Source organism: Pseudorca crassidens, chromosome 8 (genome assembly GCF_039906515.1).
Source record: "Pseudorca crassidens isolate mPseCra1 chromosome 8, mPseCra1.hap1, whole genome shotgun sequence".
NCBI lineage: Eukaryota > Metazoa > Chordata > Mammalia > Artiodactyla > Delphinidae > Pseudorca > Pseudorca crassidens.
The window spans coordinates 106416873-106435318 of NC_090303.1; the positions used below are offsets into that span (position 1 = coordinate 106416873).

General features: G+C 49.2%; 1 protein-coding gene across 2 annotated transcripts in view; it reads right to left on the reverse strand.

Annotated features, from left to right (window-relative positions):
* The window catches only part of PTPRN2 (protein tyrosine phosphatase receptor type N2), a 690682-nt gene that overhangs the window by 442772 nt on the left and 229464 nt on the right, over positions 1-18446 (reverse strand). For both annotated transcript variants that reach the window (XM_067747597.1, XM_067747596.1), the window contains 2 exons: positions 16943-17045; positions 8895-9054 (listed from right to left, as the gene is read on the reverse strand). In XM_067747597.1, coding sequence (XP_067603698.1) covers positions 8895-9054; positions 16943-17045 — 263 coding nt within the window. The remainder of the gene's footprint in view (positions 1-8894; positions 9055-16942; positions 17046-18446) is intronic.

The following is an 18446-nucleotide window of genomic DNA, read 5'->3' on the forward strand; positions in this document are numbered from 1 at the left end:
CATGGTGTTCCACACGAGACGGCGCAGATCCACTCCCTGCACATCCCACAAGGGTCTGCTGAGTAAACCAAGGGGACAGGAGGCTCGGTTGGGAGACTGACCCAGTGCTGTCAGCACAGCTCTGCGTGACCTTCAGAACTTTCTAACCTCTCTGAGCTCCACTTTTGCCCCTACAAAACTGGGCGGGGGGTGGAGTCCTTTTTTTCTTGAAGCAGTTGTATTAGGGAGAGTACAGGTACCTAGCTCAGCACATGGCTCAGAGGAGGGCACTGGATAAATGGTAGCATCAGCGTCATTGCTACCAAGCGCCGCCACCACCAGCAGCATCACAGCCACTAGTGCTGCTGTGTGCTGAGCTCTGGACCACATTCTATGTTCTCCAGGGGAAGAATGCCTCCAACATGGACCTGTCCTCAAACAGCCTGCAGACTGAAATGGGAGTTAAGTCATAGACATTAGTAACTGTAATGGAAAGTATATCAAAGAGGTTTGGGGATACGGAGCTTGGAAGGAAGTGACCATAATCAGCTGGGGAAATCAGGGCAGCTTCCTGGAGCCAGGTGACACCCTTCCTAGAGCCACAACTTGCATCACATCCCCTGCCTGCGTGGCTCCCAGCCGTGCCAGGGCCTGGGCACTAGAGCTGAAAGTCAGGGCCCCTTCCTCTCATGGAGATGCACCTGCCCAGTCCCAGATTGCACAATTATGAGCTCCGACTGCAGGCCCTCCGAGTCCCACTTGCCAGCGAACACCGAGTGGATGAGACTTTTGTCTATACATTAGTCACTGTGCTCATCAAATATTCTCTCGTGCCAAGGATCCAGAACAAATTAGGAAACCCAAATTGAGCCATCTTTCGACCACAGAGCAAACATTTCCTCCGGTGTGTCTCACAGCCCGAAGGCAGTGTTGACAAGCACATTGATCAAGACACACTTGCTGCCGGCGTGACCGAGCACACGGTGGTGGGGCTGTCCACAGGCTTCCTAATGAGATGGCCCCGTGATGCCGTTGGAGGCGGCAAGATTGGGGCGCTGGGGGTGGGTCTCGGCAACCCTCACCTCCGGCTCATTAATGGAGAGTTGGGGTTAGGCTGCTCTGCCTTTTTGGGCTCGGGCCGTAGAGGGTTATTCTGGCAAGCTGTTCTGTCTGTGTCTCCACACAGTGGGAAGGTTGTCAGTGCTCAGTCCTGTTCAGGCTCTCGGATACCCGCCCACGTTCAGGGGCAGTAGATTGAAGGTGTCACTCTTACTGACAGCACTGTCCCCAGGACAAAAACATTTCTGCATTCAGAGGAGCCTCACACTGGTCTAGCTTTGACCACGACAGCTACGCTGTCTGCTGCTCACATACAGAACTATCAGTTAGAAAAATCAGTCCCCAGTTTCTAGGGTTCACAAAATCTGAGGTTGAAGAGGTGTTAAGTTCTAAACCACAGGATCAGTGAATTTTGCAGCAAGTTGACAGCAGTACAAAGCGTGGATGTGAAGTTACGGATATCTGCAAACGATGCCCCATTACACAGCTTGGAACTAGTCCACAGAGACGGCTGACGACAGGATGCGCGCTGGTTCTCGTCTCCCCGTGGCACTACCTTCTCGCTGCGTCACCACCTTCTCGCTGCGTCACCTCTGCTTCGCTGGGTGCTCCTCCCGCTTTGCACTTTGTCCTTTGCAGCAGCTGCACCCCACACCCTCATGCCTGCAAGCAGAGGTAAAGGGAACGGACTGAGGCAGAGCTGCAGTCCGCCCTTCTGTCCAGCCCGGGTGAGCACGAGGCGTGGGGTTGCAGGTCAGCTGCCTGCAGCGTCCACCCGGAGGACCTCAGGATAACCATCCCACGTGGGTGGTGTGTTCTGAGTGCCAGCGCCAGGCCATTCTTTGGCTTCATGCGTTTTTACTTCTTTTTGACCCTCTCAACAGACATGACATTTTGGTGTCTGCAGACTCCTCATTTTGTGGGTAAGGAGACAGGATCTCTGGTGAGTAGAAGCAGAGCTGGATGTGGCCCCAGGCCTGGCTTCAGGCAGTGCCACAGAGAAGCAGGCCCATCCTGCAGGCTGGCTGACGGAAAACGCAGAACTGTGCTCAACTGGCTTCCAAGAAGGCAACTTGGGGACCTTCTTTTTGGCTTAAAAAACAAACATGAAGAAGTTGAACAAGAATTCCAGGGCCCTGATTTCAGCTCTACCACCAATTAAGCATCTGAAAGTGAACATTTCACTCTGGCTTTTTCAGCCTCGGTTTCCCTCTGTAAACAGAGGTGTCACGTCTATAGGACAGTTTGGGGGAAGTTGCCACCCTAGCACTGCTGAGTCCTCCCACACGTGGTCACGGTGTATATCTCCACGAATGTAAGTCTTCTTTAATTACTCTCAACGTTTCAAGATTTTCAACGTTTAAAGCCTTACACATATTTTTGTTAGATTACGTCTAGTTGTTTCATAATATTTGATGCTATTACGAATGATATTTTTATAATTCCAATACCTAATTGTTGCTGGTATATAGAAATACAATTGATGTTTGTGTATTTACTCTGCATTCCACAGCACTTCCACACTCGCTTATTCGTCTGAGTAGCTTTTTTGTAGATTCCACCAAATTTTCTACAAAGATGATCACGTAATCTGGACGCCTTGTATTCCTTTTGCTTGCTTTACTGCACGAGCTAGGCCCTCCAGGGCAATGTTGCACAGAAGAGGTAAAAGCAGACATCCTTGTGGAATTCCAGATCTGAAGCAGAAAGCACTCATTCTTCCCCATTCAGTATGGTGTCAGCTGTAGGTCTCCATCATGATGTTGGCTTTTGTCAAGTGCTTTTACTTTTGAGACTATCATATAGCTTTTCTCTTCCTTGTTAATATGGTAGGTTGTACTGATTAAGCTTCAGATGTAACCAGCCCTGCATTTCTGGAATAAATCTCCCTTGATCATGATGTATTATTAGTTTTTTATATTGTTGGATTTGATTTGTCTAGAAATTTTGTTTCTGTATTTCTGAGATAATCATCTGTAGTTTTCTCTTCTTTTAATATCTTTCTCTGTATGATTTTGATCCTTTGACATTTGTTGAGACTTACTTTATGTCTCAGCACATGATCCATCTTGGGAAATACTCTATGTGTACTTGAAAATAATGTGTATTCAGCGGGTTTTAGGTGTATCATTCTATAAATATCAATTAGGTTATGTCGGTTGATGGTGTTGTTCAAATCTTCTGTATCCTTACTGACATTTAATCTGTTTGTATAATCAGTTACTGAGAGAGGAAAGTTGAAATCTCTAAAAATGATTGTGGACTTGTACATTTCTAATAGTTTCATATTTTTGCTTTATGTATTTGAGGCTCTGACATTAGGTTCATAAAAAGATTTCTATGTCATCTTAATGAATTGACCATTTACTCATTAAAAAAGTCTCTATATCTAATAATACTATTTGTCTTCAAGTGTACGTTGATTAATATCAATACAGTCACACCAGTTTTCTTATATTTAGAGATTCCATTGTGTATATTTTCCATACTTTTGCTTCAACCTATATATGTCTATTTCATGTGCGATGGCTTTAGTAGAATATAGCTGAAGCTTGTTTTTAAATTTTTATTCAGATTGAACATCTCTGCTTTTTATTGGAAGGGCTTAATCCGTTTGTATTTAATATAATTATCGATATGGATGGATTTAACTCTACTTTCTTGATATTTGCTTTATATTCAACCCATCTGATCTTTCTTCCTCTCTTCCTCCTTGCTTTCCTTCCTATGGACAAATGAAGCATTGTTAGCATTCCATTCTATCTCTGAATTGACCTTCAGTAATACCTATTTTTAAAATGGTTGCTGTAAAAATTATAATGTGTCTAATTTATCACAGTCTACCTTCAAATAATATCACAGAACTTCACAAATCAACAAACAGTTACAACAGTATAATTCCAGTGTTCCTACCTACTCTTTGTGGTCCTGTTGTCATGTAGTTTTCTTCCACGTAAGCTAAAAACCCCACAAATACATTTTTATTATTTTGCTTCAAATATCCAATAGCTTTTATCCAAAAATTCATATATGTTATGTGTGTGTTTCTTTTATATTTACTTGCAAATTTACCATTTCTGGTTCTTTTCATCCCCTTTGTAGATATTGGCTTCTATATGATATCATTTTTCTTTAAGCTAAAGAACTTCCTTTAGCATTTCTGGAGTATGAGTCTTCCAGACACAGATTCTTCCTGTTTCTCCTACAGTTTTGAACAATATAAAAGTCTAAATTGACAGGATTTGTTTGGTCTTTTTTTCCTTTTCAGTACTTTAAAGAGTTCTTCCATTGTTTTATGGTCTCCTAATGAGAAGTAAGACTTCATTCTTATAATCATTCCCCTAGATGTAAGGGGTCTTTTTCCCCTGAGGATACCTTTAAGATTTCCTCTTTATCTTTGGTTTTCCCCCAATTTGATTATGATATGCCTAGATTTGTATTTATCTTGCTTGAGGTTCACTAAGTTTCTTGGATCTATGTTTTGATAAGTTTTGTCAATTTTGGAAAAACCCCAGCCATTATTTCTTTAAATATTTCTTCTGCCTCATTCTCTTTCTCTTTCCCTTCTAGGATTCCAATTATACTTGTGTTAGAGTTATTTGAAATTGCACCATGTATCTTGGATGTTTTGTTCCATTTTGCACTCTTTTTTACAATATAATCTTTTTTAAAATAAATTTATTTTTAAATTTTTGACTGCGTTGGGTCTTCGTTGCTGCGTGCAGGCTTTCTATAGCTGCGGCGAGTGGGGGCTACTCTTCGTTGCGGTGTGCAGGCTTCTCATTGCGGTGGCTTCTCTTGTTGCGGAGCACGGGCTCTAGGTGTGCGGGTTTCAGTAGTTGTGGTGCACAGGCTCAGTAGTTGTGGCTCAGGGCTCTAGAGCGCAGGCTCAGTAGTTGTGGCACATGGGCTTAGTTGCTCCGCAGCATGTGGGATCTTCCCGGGCCAGAGCTTGAACCCGTGTCCCCTGCATTGGCAGGCGGATTCTTAACCACTGCGCCACCAGGGAAGCCCTACAATATGTTCTTTTTGTTTCACTTTTGATCATTTCAATTGAGCTGACTTGAAATTCACTGATTCTTCCCTCTACTCTCTCTAGTCTATCATTAAGCTCCTCAAATGAATTCTTTACTTCTGATCTTATTACTTTAATTTGTAGCATTTCCATTTGGTTCTTTTTTACTCTTTCCATCTCTCTGCTACAATTTCCCACTTGCTTGTTTATGCTTTTCCACCTTTCCCACTCAATCCTTTAACGTATTTATCCTAATTATTAAGATATCCTTTTCCAATAATCCCAATGAATGAGTCATACCTGGATCTTCTCCTATCGACTCTTTACTCTCTTGACCAAGAGTGACATCTTCTTGTTCCTTCATGTGTCTCCCACTTTGTTATTGTACGCTGGAAATTTTGTTTAAGAGTAAAGGAGGATGAAGTAAATGACATTTAACCCTAGAAAGCGGAGGGTCCCTTCTTTTCTCAGCCTGCTGATGTGGCGGCTCAGTCCATGAAATCTGTCATTGAAGGTGGTGTGGATTCTGTTGCAGAGGCGGTCAGATTCAGTCACTACTGACTACAGTGATGTTGAGGGCAGGACTGGGGCCCTTTCTTCAGCAGATCCAAGCCCTAGTGCAACCTGAGGATTGCTTCATGCTCTGCAGACAGCTGCCGGTTTTCTGAACCAGGGGAGCTCTCTCTGATTCACAGCCCAGTACCGTTGTGAGTCGCTGAAGACTTCTTTTCCTGGCTTTCGGCATGCCATTCACAGACCTTTCTCCACCATGCAGCCTCATCCCAACCCTTCGGAGGGCTGAGGTGTGCTCAGAAAGGCCTGGAGCTCCTTGGAAGGACCTCTCTCGGTCCTTGTCCCCCTCTCCCACCCTCCAGTGTCCTATCTCCAGCACTCAGTGCTCTGTGCAGCCTGCCTCTGGGCTCTACCCTTGCACCAGGCTCCGCTGCCAACAGTCCTTAAACCCTAGGCCGCCTTCTTCCTCTCCCCGCTGCGGTTCCTGCCTGTGGGAAAGCAGCGGAGGTCTTCTCTCCCCTAGAATGAGCTCATCCCTTTCTGAATTCGGTTCATTCAGGTTTCTTTGTGTCCTAGCTTTCTGGGTTTTGTTTTTGTCTTTGAAGGCTGTGGTTTAGTAGCTCACTTGGCTTATTCCTGCTGTCGCGGTAGACCAGGGGGACTTCTTGACATGCTGCACTTTGAGCTCATCTGAGCATCTTCAGCTGCCGACTTCTGGTTGCTCTTCCAACGCCCAGCCCCTGGGAAGCCCTTGACCCCACGTGCCTTCCTGGTTCGAGTTCAGCCTTCCCTCCATTACAGCACCTGCTCTACTTTTAAATGTATCTTTGTGTCTCCCTCATTCAGAGAGGTTGTAAAATCCTGAGGGCAGGAATGTGAAGTCCCAGCACCCAGCACAGCTTCTTGCACAATAAAAATGCGTAAAACAAGGATTCCAAATAAATCGGTTAATTCATGGTATTTCCAAATGATGAATTTCGGTTTAAACCTCCTCCAAGGCATAGAATAAACTGGGACCTGCAATGTTTTCTGTAATGAACCAGCGCTACTGTGGTTGATAAAAGTGGGAGCTGGTTTCCACCACTAACAAGGCAGAAGCAGTAACTGCATTGATTTGGTGATGACAAGAGCACAGCTGTGCATCAGGGCTCGGGGCTGGGCGGTTCTGTCGAAGAGGAGTGTGAGTTTACACCCTCTGGCTTCTTTCAGGAAGTAATTAGTACTAAACATCTAAAGATGGTAAGTTCACAGCATCCCTCTGTCTATGACAGCTAGGTTTTCGATGACACATACATAGAAAAGATGATTCATAAACAAATTCACTGCAAATTGTTGCACCTTGAAAGATCATCAGTGTAGAAAGCTTGCATTTCCAACTGAAACACTTCATCACCCGAGAGCGGAGGGGATCAGAAAACACTGCCCAAATCCCGGGCAAAAGTCTGCACGAAGAGCTTCTTGGACCTTATCCTGTCTCAGTTTATTACAGGGACGATGAAGAGCTTTCTCCTCATTTAAACCCTGGACAGAGAAAATAATGAGTTCCAGGTTTTCATGCATTTTTAAATATTGAGAAGCATCCCTCTTAACACAGGATAAAAACACCTAAGCCAAAGTGCCGCCAGGTGCTCATTCTCGAATAATCCTGTGACTGTCACGCTGAAACCGCTGTGTGGTGAGGTGACCACAGAATTCATCATTCAAACTGGACATTTCTGAGAGGGAAAAGGGGCTTGTTGGTAATTTTGACGGGGCAGCAGGCACAAACCGGCACGGTCCAGCCGGACCACGAGGTGTGGTCATTCCCCTGGGTGGGAGTTTTAAAGATTACGGAGGGCAAACTTGATGGGCGGTGGCCGTTGCTGACGGAACGCTGGACAAGACCAGGGACAGCCATTTGTTTCCCCATCAATGTTTCCTAGAAGGGAGGGCAGGTCGGGATGTGATCACTCCTGTCCGAGGCAGCCCGGTGCCGAGGGTACAGTCTGGGAGGAATGCACGGTCCTGGCAAAGACAGCAGTCACCTTTCTCCTCCAGTGGGGAAGGCGTCTGGAGAACACGCGCAGGGCTGGGCCCACCGTGTGCACGAGTCAGGGCTGGAAGGGCTCTGCGCTAAGCTCCCCGGGTCCGTGTGAGGGCCCGAGCGCAGCCGGAAGAGCAGCACATCTGCCCCCGGAGCCGTGTCGGCGGCTCACCTGCGTCACCACTGCACCTCCCGGAGGCTCAAAGGCCCCGCCGTCAACAAGTCCCTACAGTCGCTGCAGCTCATTCCTAATTCCCGCGTCTCGCGGGCGCGGACAGCAGGCGAGCGTGGCGGAGTCAGGGGCCCACTCAGGCCCCTCCAGCTGGCTTCAGGCCACTCTTGGTCCAGGGAGCTAACCGAGCTCAGCCACCCCGCATGGCCACCACGTGTGTGCCACCCACCATCCAGCCCAGAGCTGGCTAAAGTGACAGGAGAGCGAGTGAAGGCGTGGCCCAAATCGCTCCCCCGGTGTCCCAGGGCCGGCCGCCTTGGGATGAATCTGGGGGGTGTGAGAGGAGCGAAGCGTCCCGGGCTTTCATCCATCTTCCAGCACGGCATCAGGCTTAAAATGGTCAAATTCCATTGGCGGAAATAACCTTCCGCAGAAAGAAGCGTGAACGTGGCTGCCGAACACCCCACGTGCCCAGAGCGCCTGGACTTCCATGCTTTCCCCAAGTCCACCCTCAAGATGCATGAGGGCCTCTGGCCCTGGACACCACTTCTAGACCCGTCTCTTCTAGGCTAGTCAAAAGCTGGCAACTCTGGTTTAACCGGTTGTCATAAAATCATGCGTACTTTCCCATCTAGAAAGTTATGAGATTTCTCATCGTTTCTATAAACTGTTCTTTTCAATGGGCTTCGAGTCCCGGATGGCTCTAGAGCAGACTGGCCTTGGTACAGAATGAACCTGCACTGAGGACCTGACAGCTGCTGCACACGGGGCGCCCCCGAGGGCAGGCTGCGTAAGGAGAGCCGCCCTGGGACACAGGACCTCAGTGCCGACACCAGGACAGTCTCGGGCAACCAGGATGGCTGCTCACCCTGTGCCCACCGACTTCCTGCTGTCCTGCCTCACAGTGGACCCCGCAGCCGGGTCCCGGGTCCAGGTGGTAAGCGCAGGTCCTCCCGAAAGGGTGGAGACGCACCCTGTCTCTCTCCAGCTCCCCCCCCCCCCCCGCTAGCCCGAGACACAGGAGAAAAGCCCAGTGATGCCACAGCCATAGGAAACATTCCCTGTGTGTGCCCGGAGGAAGCCCCCAGCAGCGGCAGACACACCCCAGACCAGAGAGGGGCTCTGAGGGTCACCTGGGCCGGCGGCCTGTCCGGCTTCAGCCCGGGGAGCACATCAGGGACGGCGGCCTGGGACAGGGCCTCCAGGTAGGGCAGGTAGCGCTGAAGGGCCTCGGCCAGCACGTCGCCCTCCAGGCTGAGGCTCCGCTTGTCCTGGACACTCTGCTTTGAGCTCCTGCAAAGCAAAAGGAAAGCGTGAGCCAGTCCATGGGGCATGGCGTTGATTCCACTGACAGACGCTGCCACGGCGAGGGAGGGTGGCCGCAGGGACCACGTGGGGACCCGGGCGTCAGGCCAGGTGGCGAGAGCCCGGCCCCCGCTGCTCTCACCAACTGCAGCTGGAAACTTTCATGCGCCCCCCTGAGCCTGGCGGCTGGACACTGTGCGGACTTGGTGAGTGACCCTGAGAAGAGGGCCAGCCCTAGAGTATGTTCTCAAGAAGCGTCCCCGACCACCGGGGACAGGAGACAAACTAGAATGTGGGGAGCAGCTGGCCTTACTCAAGCCCAGCAAGAACCTGAGTGGCAGAGAGGTTTCCTCAGTGTGGGGAGGGGCAACTGGAGAGCCCTGCTCCTACCCTCCACTGGCTCTGGGACCCCACCATCTCAGCCAGCGCCCCCCATGTGCAGAGGAATGGGGTAGGGGCGCACTGCGTGAGGGGGTCGTGCTCACGACGGCACATCCCGACTCCCGGAAGCTGTGGCCGCATGGGGTTCCATGGCATGGCGCGGCGGGGGGCAGAGCGGGGGGCATCAGCCTGCTACTCAGCTGACCCTAAGGTGGGGGGCCCTCCCGGTACCCCAGTGTGACCACAAGGTCCTTAGAAGAGGAAGAGGGGATAGAGGGCTGGTGTCAGAGTGATGTCATGAGAAAGACCTCCAGCTGTGAAGGACGGGGCGCGAGGACCGCAAAAGGCAGGAAGCGATGCCGAGAGCCTGCTTGGAAGAAGGGACCTTGTTCTTGGGGGTTTCTCTTGTTCATTGCTCTGCCCAGAATCTGCATAGAGACCGAGTCACCGTCGGCACTGAGAGCAGCGTCCACTGAAAGAACAAGCCTGGAAACACCTGGCAGGCTCTGGGGTGACGCCGAGTCAGCTTCACAGCTGTAGCCTTTCCCACCGCTGACCTCTCAGATGGCACTCTTCCAGCGTTAGGAAAAGCGTCTCTGTGACTAAGATCGTTTATCACTGGGAGTGAACTTCGGAAAACAAACTGATTATTGTGGTGAATGGCAGTGATGCAGATTATGGACTTACTTGGAGAAAACATGTCTTGTTTTCTTTTTCTTTTAAGAAAATGCACTTTTTAAATTATATAAAACACAGTACTCAGTCCCTGTCGAACTCTTTGACAACCACAGACACTGTTTGTGGGGAAAGTGCTGGACTACACACGACCTCAAGCTGTGCTCTGTGCCGGGGCTCAGTAAACGTGCGGTGACTTGTGAATCATAAATAACTGCACACAAGTGCTCCCTGATGTTTACATACAGTGTACGTGGGGTTTCCTCGCCTACTAAACCCATTTGATCTTCATGTAAGCAGATATGGGGCTTTAAGTTTGTTCTATTTTCTATTAACCGCCGCAAGTGCCCTAGATGTGAACAAGAATATCCCAGACCACCAGAAGAGGAAGAGCTTACACGCCGTTGATGTGTGGTTTCGGCACGTGGGAAGGACAAGGACGCATTCGCTGCTTTCTTCATTTATTCCCACCTTTTCTCTGACTTTGTATTTGGAGAGACATAGCTTTTGATCTTCACTTTTATTTACAAATGTACCAAGTGTGATAAAAGCCATGCTAATTGTAGAAAAGGAGGTGTTCTTACGTGAAGAAGTGGACGTCCTGCGGCTTCCTGGCCTGGATGGGGTGGGGTAGGTGGGGATGGAAAGGCCGTAAGCGCGGGCAGAGGGACAGAGGACGCGGGCAGCCTGCGGCTACCCACAGCCTGAGAGCTGAAAGCAGGGCCGCGTCCAGCACAGCAGGGCTGGCTTGCTGTTCGGCCGCTGCCTCTCGCTGTAGCTAGAATACAGCCCACGGCCTGTGCCCGGAGGGGGCCACCCGGCCTGCCCAGGTCACCTCAGAAGATGTGCGCCAGCCCCAGGCCCGGGAGCCTCAGGGCTCCGGAACCTCTGTTACTGCGGCTGCCCGGCCTCTACTCCACTGCACACCGGAGCCCATGTCCTGCGCAGCTCAGGACCCAAGCGAGACAAGCTCCCTGGGTGCCCCAGGTCAGGATCCCGATGGGCTTGGGTCTGCTGCCCCGCCGGCCTGGTGTCGTCTCAGACGACAACCTGAGGACGAAGAATCATCGCCCCATCGTCCAGCTGAGGGGACCGAGCCCTGGCGCATCACTGGGTCACGTGGCGAGGCCAGCTCTGGTTGCGCCCAGAAACCAGACAAATAAAACCGGGCTTCTTCCCAGTCGGGGATCTATAGGGTCAGCGGCCCCGGCCACACCCACTCCTCATGGGGACGGGACGTCCGTGGCCTCTTCAGGTCTGTCTCCCAGGCTGATCCGGGCACTCTGCCGCAGTCCAACAGTGAGAACGGTGCTCTGTAACGGAAGTGACCTCCATCCTGATGGCAACGAGGCGTCTGCAGTGACCGAGGGTGGGGTCACCACGCGTGCATGCCTGCATGCGTGTCTATGAGGGTACGTCTGTGTGCGTCTCTGTGTGTGTCTGTGCATGTCTGCATGTCTGTGTGTCTGTATGTGCCTGGGTATGTATATGTATTTATCTGTGTGTGTGTGTCGTGTGTGTGTGTGTCCGTGTGTATCTGTGTGTGCCTATGTGTGTTGCAGATGTTGGGTGAGGCTGTGTTACTACAAATAAAGTGCCTGTTTGCTAACAACCATATCCACTTCCAGGGACCAGGAAACAATGTTTTAAGTATTTTATATCCAGACATGACAATCTGTTCCTTACATGTGGGCCTTTACTGTGATTTAGGGAATGTACTGGGGTTTTAGGCGGGTGTGTACCTCATTGTAGATTTCCCACTTGGAGTAACGGAGAACAGGCTCCCGGCTAGTGTTTCCATGTAGAAAGTCTCACTTTCAAGAATGTTAGGGGTTTGATATCTGTACGTGTTTCATAGAAGCTGGGACTTACAGAAAATCTTCACGTTTGTGTTTAATTATTGCGATTGATAAAACTGTCCTGTTTTTATTTCTGATGCACTTTTCAAGTTACACTGGCTCAGACTTAACAGGCATATAAACGATCAGGGGCTGCACGGTTCTTTGCACCTCAATCACGGCTACGGCTTCCTTGACCACTTTTTAATGGATGAAATTTCATGTTCTGGGTGTAATTTAACTGAAGTCAATTTACTTTTCTGGTACTTTATCTATTGTCCTCACTAATTGCTAATCAATGCAGATAGAACCACCTCATAAATGTGTCTTGAAATTGTCTCATTCATCTTCCCTGCGTGTCCGCTGCTGGAGGACTGTTTGTGACACTGTAACACGTCACAGCAGCGAAGAGCGCGTCCATCTCTGGGTGTGCGACACTGTAGCAGTTAGCTCGCAGACTGACTTTTGCCCTGTCGTTCGGCTTGAAGTAGGTCACAACTTTCTAAGTGTACATTTTCTCCCTCAAAAGACTAAGAATGCAGTCCCTACACGCCGGTCTCCACTGGTCCCTTTCCCACTTCCTTGCACTGACCTGCAGGCTCCAATAACATGGGGTGCTTTAAGCTGTCACCCAATGTGCTCAGGAAAAAAAAAAATCCGAGTTATAAACAGAATCTTTGCAAAGAGCACACAGTGACCTGGTTCTCACTCCTTTCTCCATAATCCCAACCTTGTCTAATGATCATTTCGGTGCCATTTTATTTTTCACGTAAACAGAATTCACGGCTCAGTCAAGTCCTCCCTAACATTGCTGCCCACCCCACCCCCATCTGTTCTGGCCATCAGGGGCCTCAGCAGAGGGTGTCCCCAGGCTCCCGGCATCTGTCCCTCACGCAGCATCCACGACACGGCTTTGCCTCTTCCAGGCTCTCAGGCAGGCTTGCTCTGCTCCCCCCAAGACTGGGGCTGGGTGTCCTGACACCACACTCTGAGCTTACTGCTACCTCCTGAATGTGTCACTGGTTTGGGGCCAGTTCCTTCATCTCTTTTCAGGTCACCTGTTCTGTCACAAGATTGCTGACGGTGGATATCCGCACATCTACAGGGTACAGAAAGCTCTGGAAGTACCCTGTGGAATGAAGGTCAGGCAGGATTCTTGGTCGGTGTGGTTACCCACGTAATAAACAAAAGTGTCATAAGACCCTTCATGCCTTCCTTCCTTCTTTAGTCCACAGCTCTGGGCTGGACACCCACCTGTACACGGCATGTGCCAGGCGCCAGGGATGTGCTGGGAAGGGGGTGGGGGTCCGAAGGTGGGATTCCTCCATGAATAGTGACTCAGACCTGTCGCTTCAAAAACTGCCTGGAAAGCCTAAAGGTGATGGCCACGGACGGAATCTGAAGTAAGATACATAGTTACAAACACTGAAGATGCTGAAAGTAGACCAGTCACAGGCCAGAGAGGGAAAGAAAGCAGCAGAGAGATCAGGGGCCTCTGGCCAGAGGGGCTGTAAGAAATGCCACCTGACGTCATTTATAAACGCCGCATGCAACGTAAGAGGCTCCGAAGGGCTGCATGCAACGTAAGAGGCTCCGAAGGGCAGAATTGTAAAGGATTACTTAGACGGCAAAACAGAGACAACACAGGAGTGTAATACCGAGTTTAGAAAAGTGGGATCAAGACGAAAAGCACTAAAGATGATGCAGTCTCCACTTAAAAACGGCAGCAGGTGTGATGATCCGCCGTGAAGGAGAAACGCTGCGAGTGCGTACGGGCTGAACGTCAGAACCCAAAGTGCGTAAAGCAAAGTATGTTAAAAATGGAAGGAAAATTTATGGAAATAGTTTCTGTCTGAGAAATTTCAATAAATAAAAATATAAATAAGGATATTTGATTTTGAGTAATTTATATTTATACGTAATTATAAATTTTATATATGATTATAAACTATATATAAAAACCCGTACACTGTAAATAGTGGATACAATAGTTTGTTTTTGTTTTTTGTTTTTTTTTTTTACGCGGGCCTCTCACTGTTGTGGCCTCTCCTGTTGCGGAGCACAGGCTCTGGACGCGCAGGCTCAGCGGCCATGGCTCACGGGCCCAGCCGCTCCGCAGCATGTGGGATCTTCCCGGACCGGGGCACGAACCCGCATCCCCTGCATCGGCAGGCGGACTCTCAACCACTGCGCCACCAGGGAAGCCTGATACAATAGTTTTTTGAAGTATCCATTGAAAATTAATAAAAGTGTGGTATAAACTAGGCCACAAAGAGAACCCCAAATTTCTAAAAAGTAAAAACTGAACATGTCACATTCTCTAACTAAAATGTAATAAAACTAGACACTGATTTAAAGTCTAAAGACAAGAGCACATAAATATGAACAAAGGAAAGAGCCTACACTTACTGCTCCCAAAGGATATAAAATTACAATTACAGATAATTTAGAACAAAAGCAAATGAGCCCATCAACATTACAGGATGATGCCAAAACCAAGCTCATAGGCGAATGCATAGCCTTAAGTGATTTCACTGCTTTTTAACAATGAATAAATAAAATTAAGAACAAAACTTTCAGTTCAAGAAGTTTCATAAAAACAATGAATCTAAGAATGGTAGAAAGAGAAAAGTCCAAGAGATAATTATCGTTAAAAATTGTGTTAAAAGGGTAAAGAGAAAAATCAATGGCAAAGGTGTGATAATTACACACATGGTGAATGATTTTTTAAATTATAACACAGTACTGTGACTCACACTAAGTTAACAAATTTGGAAATCCCTATGAAAAGGATAATAGTTCTCTGCAAAAATGTAAAGCCTGTGAGCATATCTCACCAATAATCTCAGAAGACAATGAAGTGCTATGAGATTTACCCACAAAGAAAGATCATTTAAAAATATACACCAGGCAGCAGACATTTTCAACACGAAAGAAAGTTTTGCAGAAGGTTTTTGAAAAGAAGGAAAGCTATTACGTGTGTATCATGACAATCCTGTAACCTTGACAAAAGCTGAGGAAGGAGAGGGTGGGTGACCAGGATTCCTGTCACCAGGCAGAGGCCCCATAGGACACACGGCATCTCCAAACGGGACGTCCAGCAGTTTCATAAAGGAACTGTTCGCAAAGACAGAGCAGGACCAAGAGAACCGACAGGCTGACGGTGGAGAAGGGCTGGGTCTATGGGAGGGAGGAGTTAATGGGTCACAGCGGGGGTCCAAGCAGCCATGACCTTGGCAGAGCCCTGGGTGCGATGCCTTCCCGCCCTCCCAGCCAGGGGTGCACCACGGCCAAACCCACCCAGCCCAAGGCCAAGGACCTGCTGGTGCCGCCCAGGAAGCCCATCTCTCCGGGGCAGAGCGGGCGAGGGGGGAGGGAATTAACACCCTCAAGGAAGAAATTAGAACTCCCACCTCGAGAGGGCTATGAGCTCCCTTTCCGCTGGCAACTGTACCTCATGCCATCTACGGAACAGACCGGAAAGCTACTTCTATAAAATATGGCACGTGAAGAGTTACTAGCCTTAAATAACAAGACTATGCAGAAAGAAACCAAGCAGAAAAATACAAAAAATACTTTGTATGTGGACAAAGGTCACGCACAGGAAATCCATACAGAGAATTCCAATCCCTACATATGTGTACTTGTAAACTTTTAATCTCACTTGTAATCTAAAACAGTGAAGTAACCATTTTTCATAATGAATGGACAATTATTTTAAATGACAATATTAACGCTGGTAAGAACGTGGTGACCCAGGTGTCTGTCCGTGGTCTCACAGTGTCTGATTTCTCAGGGCTGTTCTCTCTGGAAGTGCTCTTTCCCTGACGACAGTCTGGCCTTTCCGCCGTACTTGCTGACTGTCTAGACTATGTAAAGAGTTGTTCCTGCTCCGTCTGCCCAATTCTCCTATCCCTCTGCCCTCTGGCCTCCTCAGTGGAGGTCAGGGCTGTCTGGGACAGTGCACTCCACTCAGGTACATCTTCCCAGGAGGGAAGGAGCGGCGGGCGGTGCTGACATGCCCAGATGGCATTGAAAGACCAGCGTGACGAGTCTGAACTCACCCAGATGAAAATGGAAATTCAGGACAGCTTGACTTTGGTTTTTGTGTTTTGTTTTTACAGAACAGACTACAGTGGCACACTCTCCTTGTTAAAGCTCAGTATACCAGCAAGAAAGACCAGCTCCGACCCTCAAGAAACTCACGGTCTGGCCAGTGAGAGCCGCCACGGTGAACGTGCTTTCACGTTTGGTGCGTTTAATCCTGCAGGACCTGGTGGCCCAGCTGCTTCCTCAGGCAGCACGGGCAGGAAGGCAGACGGCTGACGTTTCTGTCACTGAGATTATTTTAACTGAGGCTACGGACAGAGAAAACTCACTCTCTGAGGGAAGAGTGGACTTCCAAGCGAAGCCTGGGGGGAAGGTTGTCTCCCTGCTGTATAAACGCCGGCTCGGGGTCGAGGCGGCCCGCGCCCGGCGCTCTGTCTGTGGGCCGAGTCCTCAGCTGCCGGGGTCTGTGTCCCCCCGCACGAGTGGGCAAGGCGTCTGCACCTCCGCACGTGTGCAGAGAGGACGAGATGGAATGTAACCAGCTCACACGGGCTGCCGTGCTTGGGGAACGGCACGCCTTTCACGGTTTAATTTGCTTTTTGTACTGAAGTGGACATAAATTCTTACTGGGAAGTGAGAATTACTGACTCCTCTGCTTTCCACCAAGGCTCTGAAGATGCAGAGCTTCCGAGGGTCTCAGGAAGGCAGGGAGGACCTTGGGGCACATCTGCTGGTGAGGACGGCCCCTTGTGGGCGGGTCGCTCCTACAACCTTACCCGGGGCAGGGCCAGCAGCCCGTGGGGGGAGTCCCTGCTGCTCCCTCACACACGTTCCAGCCTCCTGGAACGTCTACACAGAAAGACAGGGCCCTTTGCCGCGTGAAACAAGGAAAAGGGCTGCCGGCGAAGCGCCGTAAACCGAGCCCACTTTACCTGGCTGCGCCGGAGGCCTCTGGGCGTCGCGGGGAGGTCTGGGGAAGGCTGGCGAGCTCCCGCGCCATCACGTGCTGGGTGTAGCCATCCTGCCACGTGAGACCTGCGGGGAGAGTTGCAGGAACTGCGTTAACGACATGGAAGTCGAGCCAGAGCTCCCGTTTCCGTCTCTGAGTAACCGCTGCTGTTCCAGGTGTTCTCCCACAATGTCATCCATCGGGCAAGGTCCCGCTCACTGCAGTTTATTACGAGATCTTCTCCTTACAGAAATTCCAGCCCTCTGCGGCCCCTCCACCTGAAATGCGGTGGGTGCTTTGCTGTATGCAGGGGCCGGCTGCTGCAGGGCAGGGGCGCGCGCCGCCGTTAGAAGAGAGGCTCCAAGTCAAAGATGCAAACTCTTCTACCTGGAAAGGTCTGGTCACAGCAAAGACATTCCTAACCCAGAAGCCGCCTAGTGGCCGCCACTCAGCGCCACTCTGCCTCCACGCCCTGGCGACTTGTTCTTCGCGACCCCGCCCTGCTTAAGAGCCACGCGTTTGAAGTGAAATAAGGGCTATTGTTACTGTGAAAGCAATTATCACGGGGCTTAATGTACTGTATCTGGGAGCCAATTACATTATATTTATACTCAAATGTTATGACAAAGAGCTTTATAACAAGGGCGAAGTAGTTATGAAGGCAAAATCCATGTGATTATGCATTAATTACATGCACTGCAGATCACATGATAATTATGCTCAGAATTACCAAATAACCCCTAAGAATAATTATTATGCAATTTGTACATTTTAGATCTTATGGTAACACTTTAGCACTTAGAACTACCCCATGCAATTATCCGTAATTATCTAATCACTAAATATCATGTAATTACAGAGATATATTTTTATGCCTTGTACGAAAACACATTACCAAAATCTTCACATCAGGACCGCTGTGCTTGTTTGTGTGTGTGTGTGTGAGCGCGGTACCAGAAGGTCCAGAACTCACTGAGAACACATATTCTGGGTGGAATGAAAAGCACGGCTCTTACACATAAGCTGCCTTCATGAACACACTGGAATATGTTTTCAAATGCAAATCTAACTTTTTTTAAAATTTACAAGCGGCAAGATTCAAGCAGTTGGAATAGTTCTGAATCTCAGAAGGTTCGATGGCATTATCCAAAGTGGGAGCTGTGGGGAAGTTCGCCTCCCCCCGCCCCCGCTCCATCCACAGCAACCAGCAAGCGGCTCAGTTTGCGACGTGACGTTTCGAGCGCGGGCCGTGCAGGGAGACCCGGCCCCACTGGCACCGCTACCCTAACTTCAGGACTCAATGTGCTTAATAAGCAAGTTTGTTCCATCTGCCAACAGCAACTAGAAAACGCCCCACGTGAAATGTGTTTGTGCGGCTATTATCGGTCCATTCCCAGGAGTATTCACAATGGGAAGCACATCTGCAATAGCAGCATAACATCTAGCACTGCTGGCTCAGAAAACAGGCGTGGTTTAACCACACCATT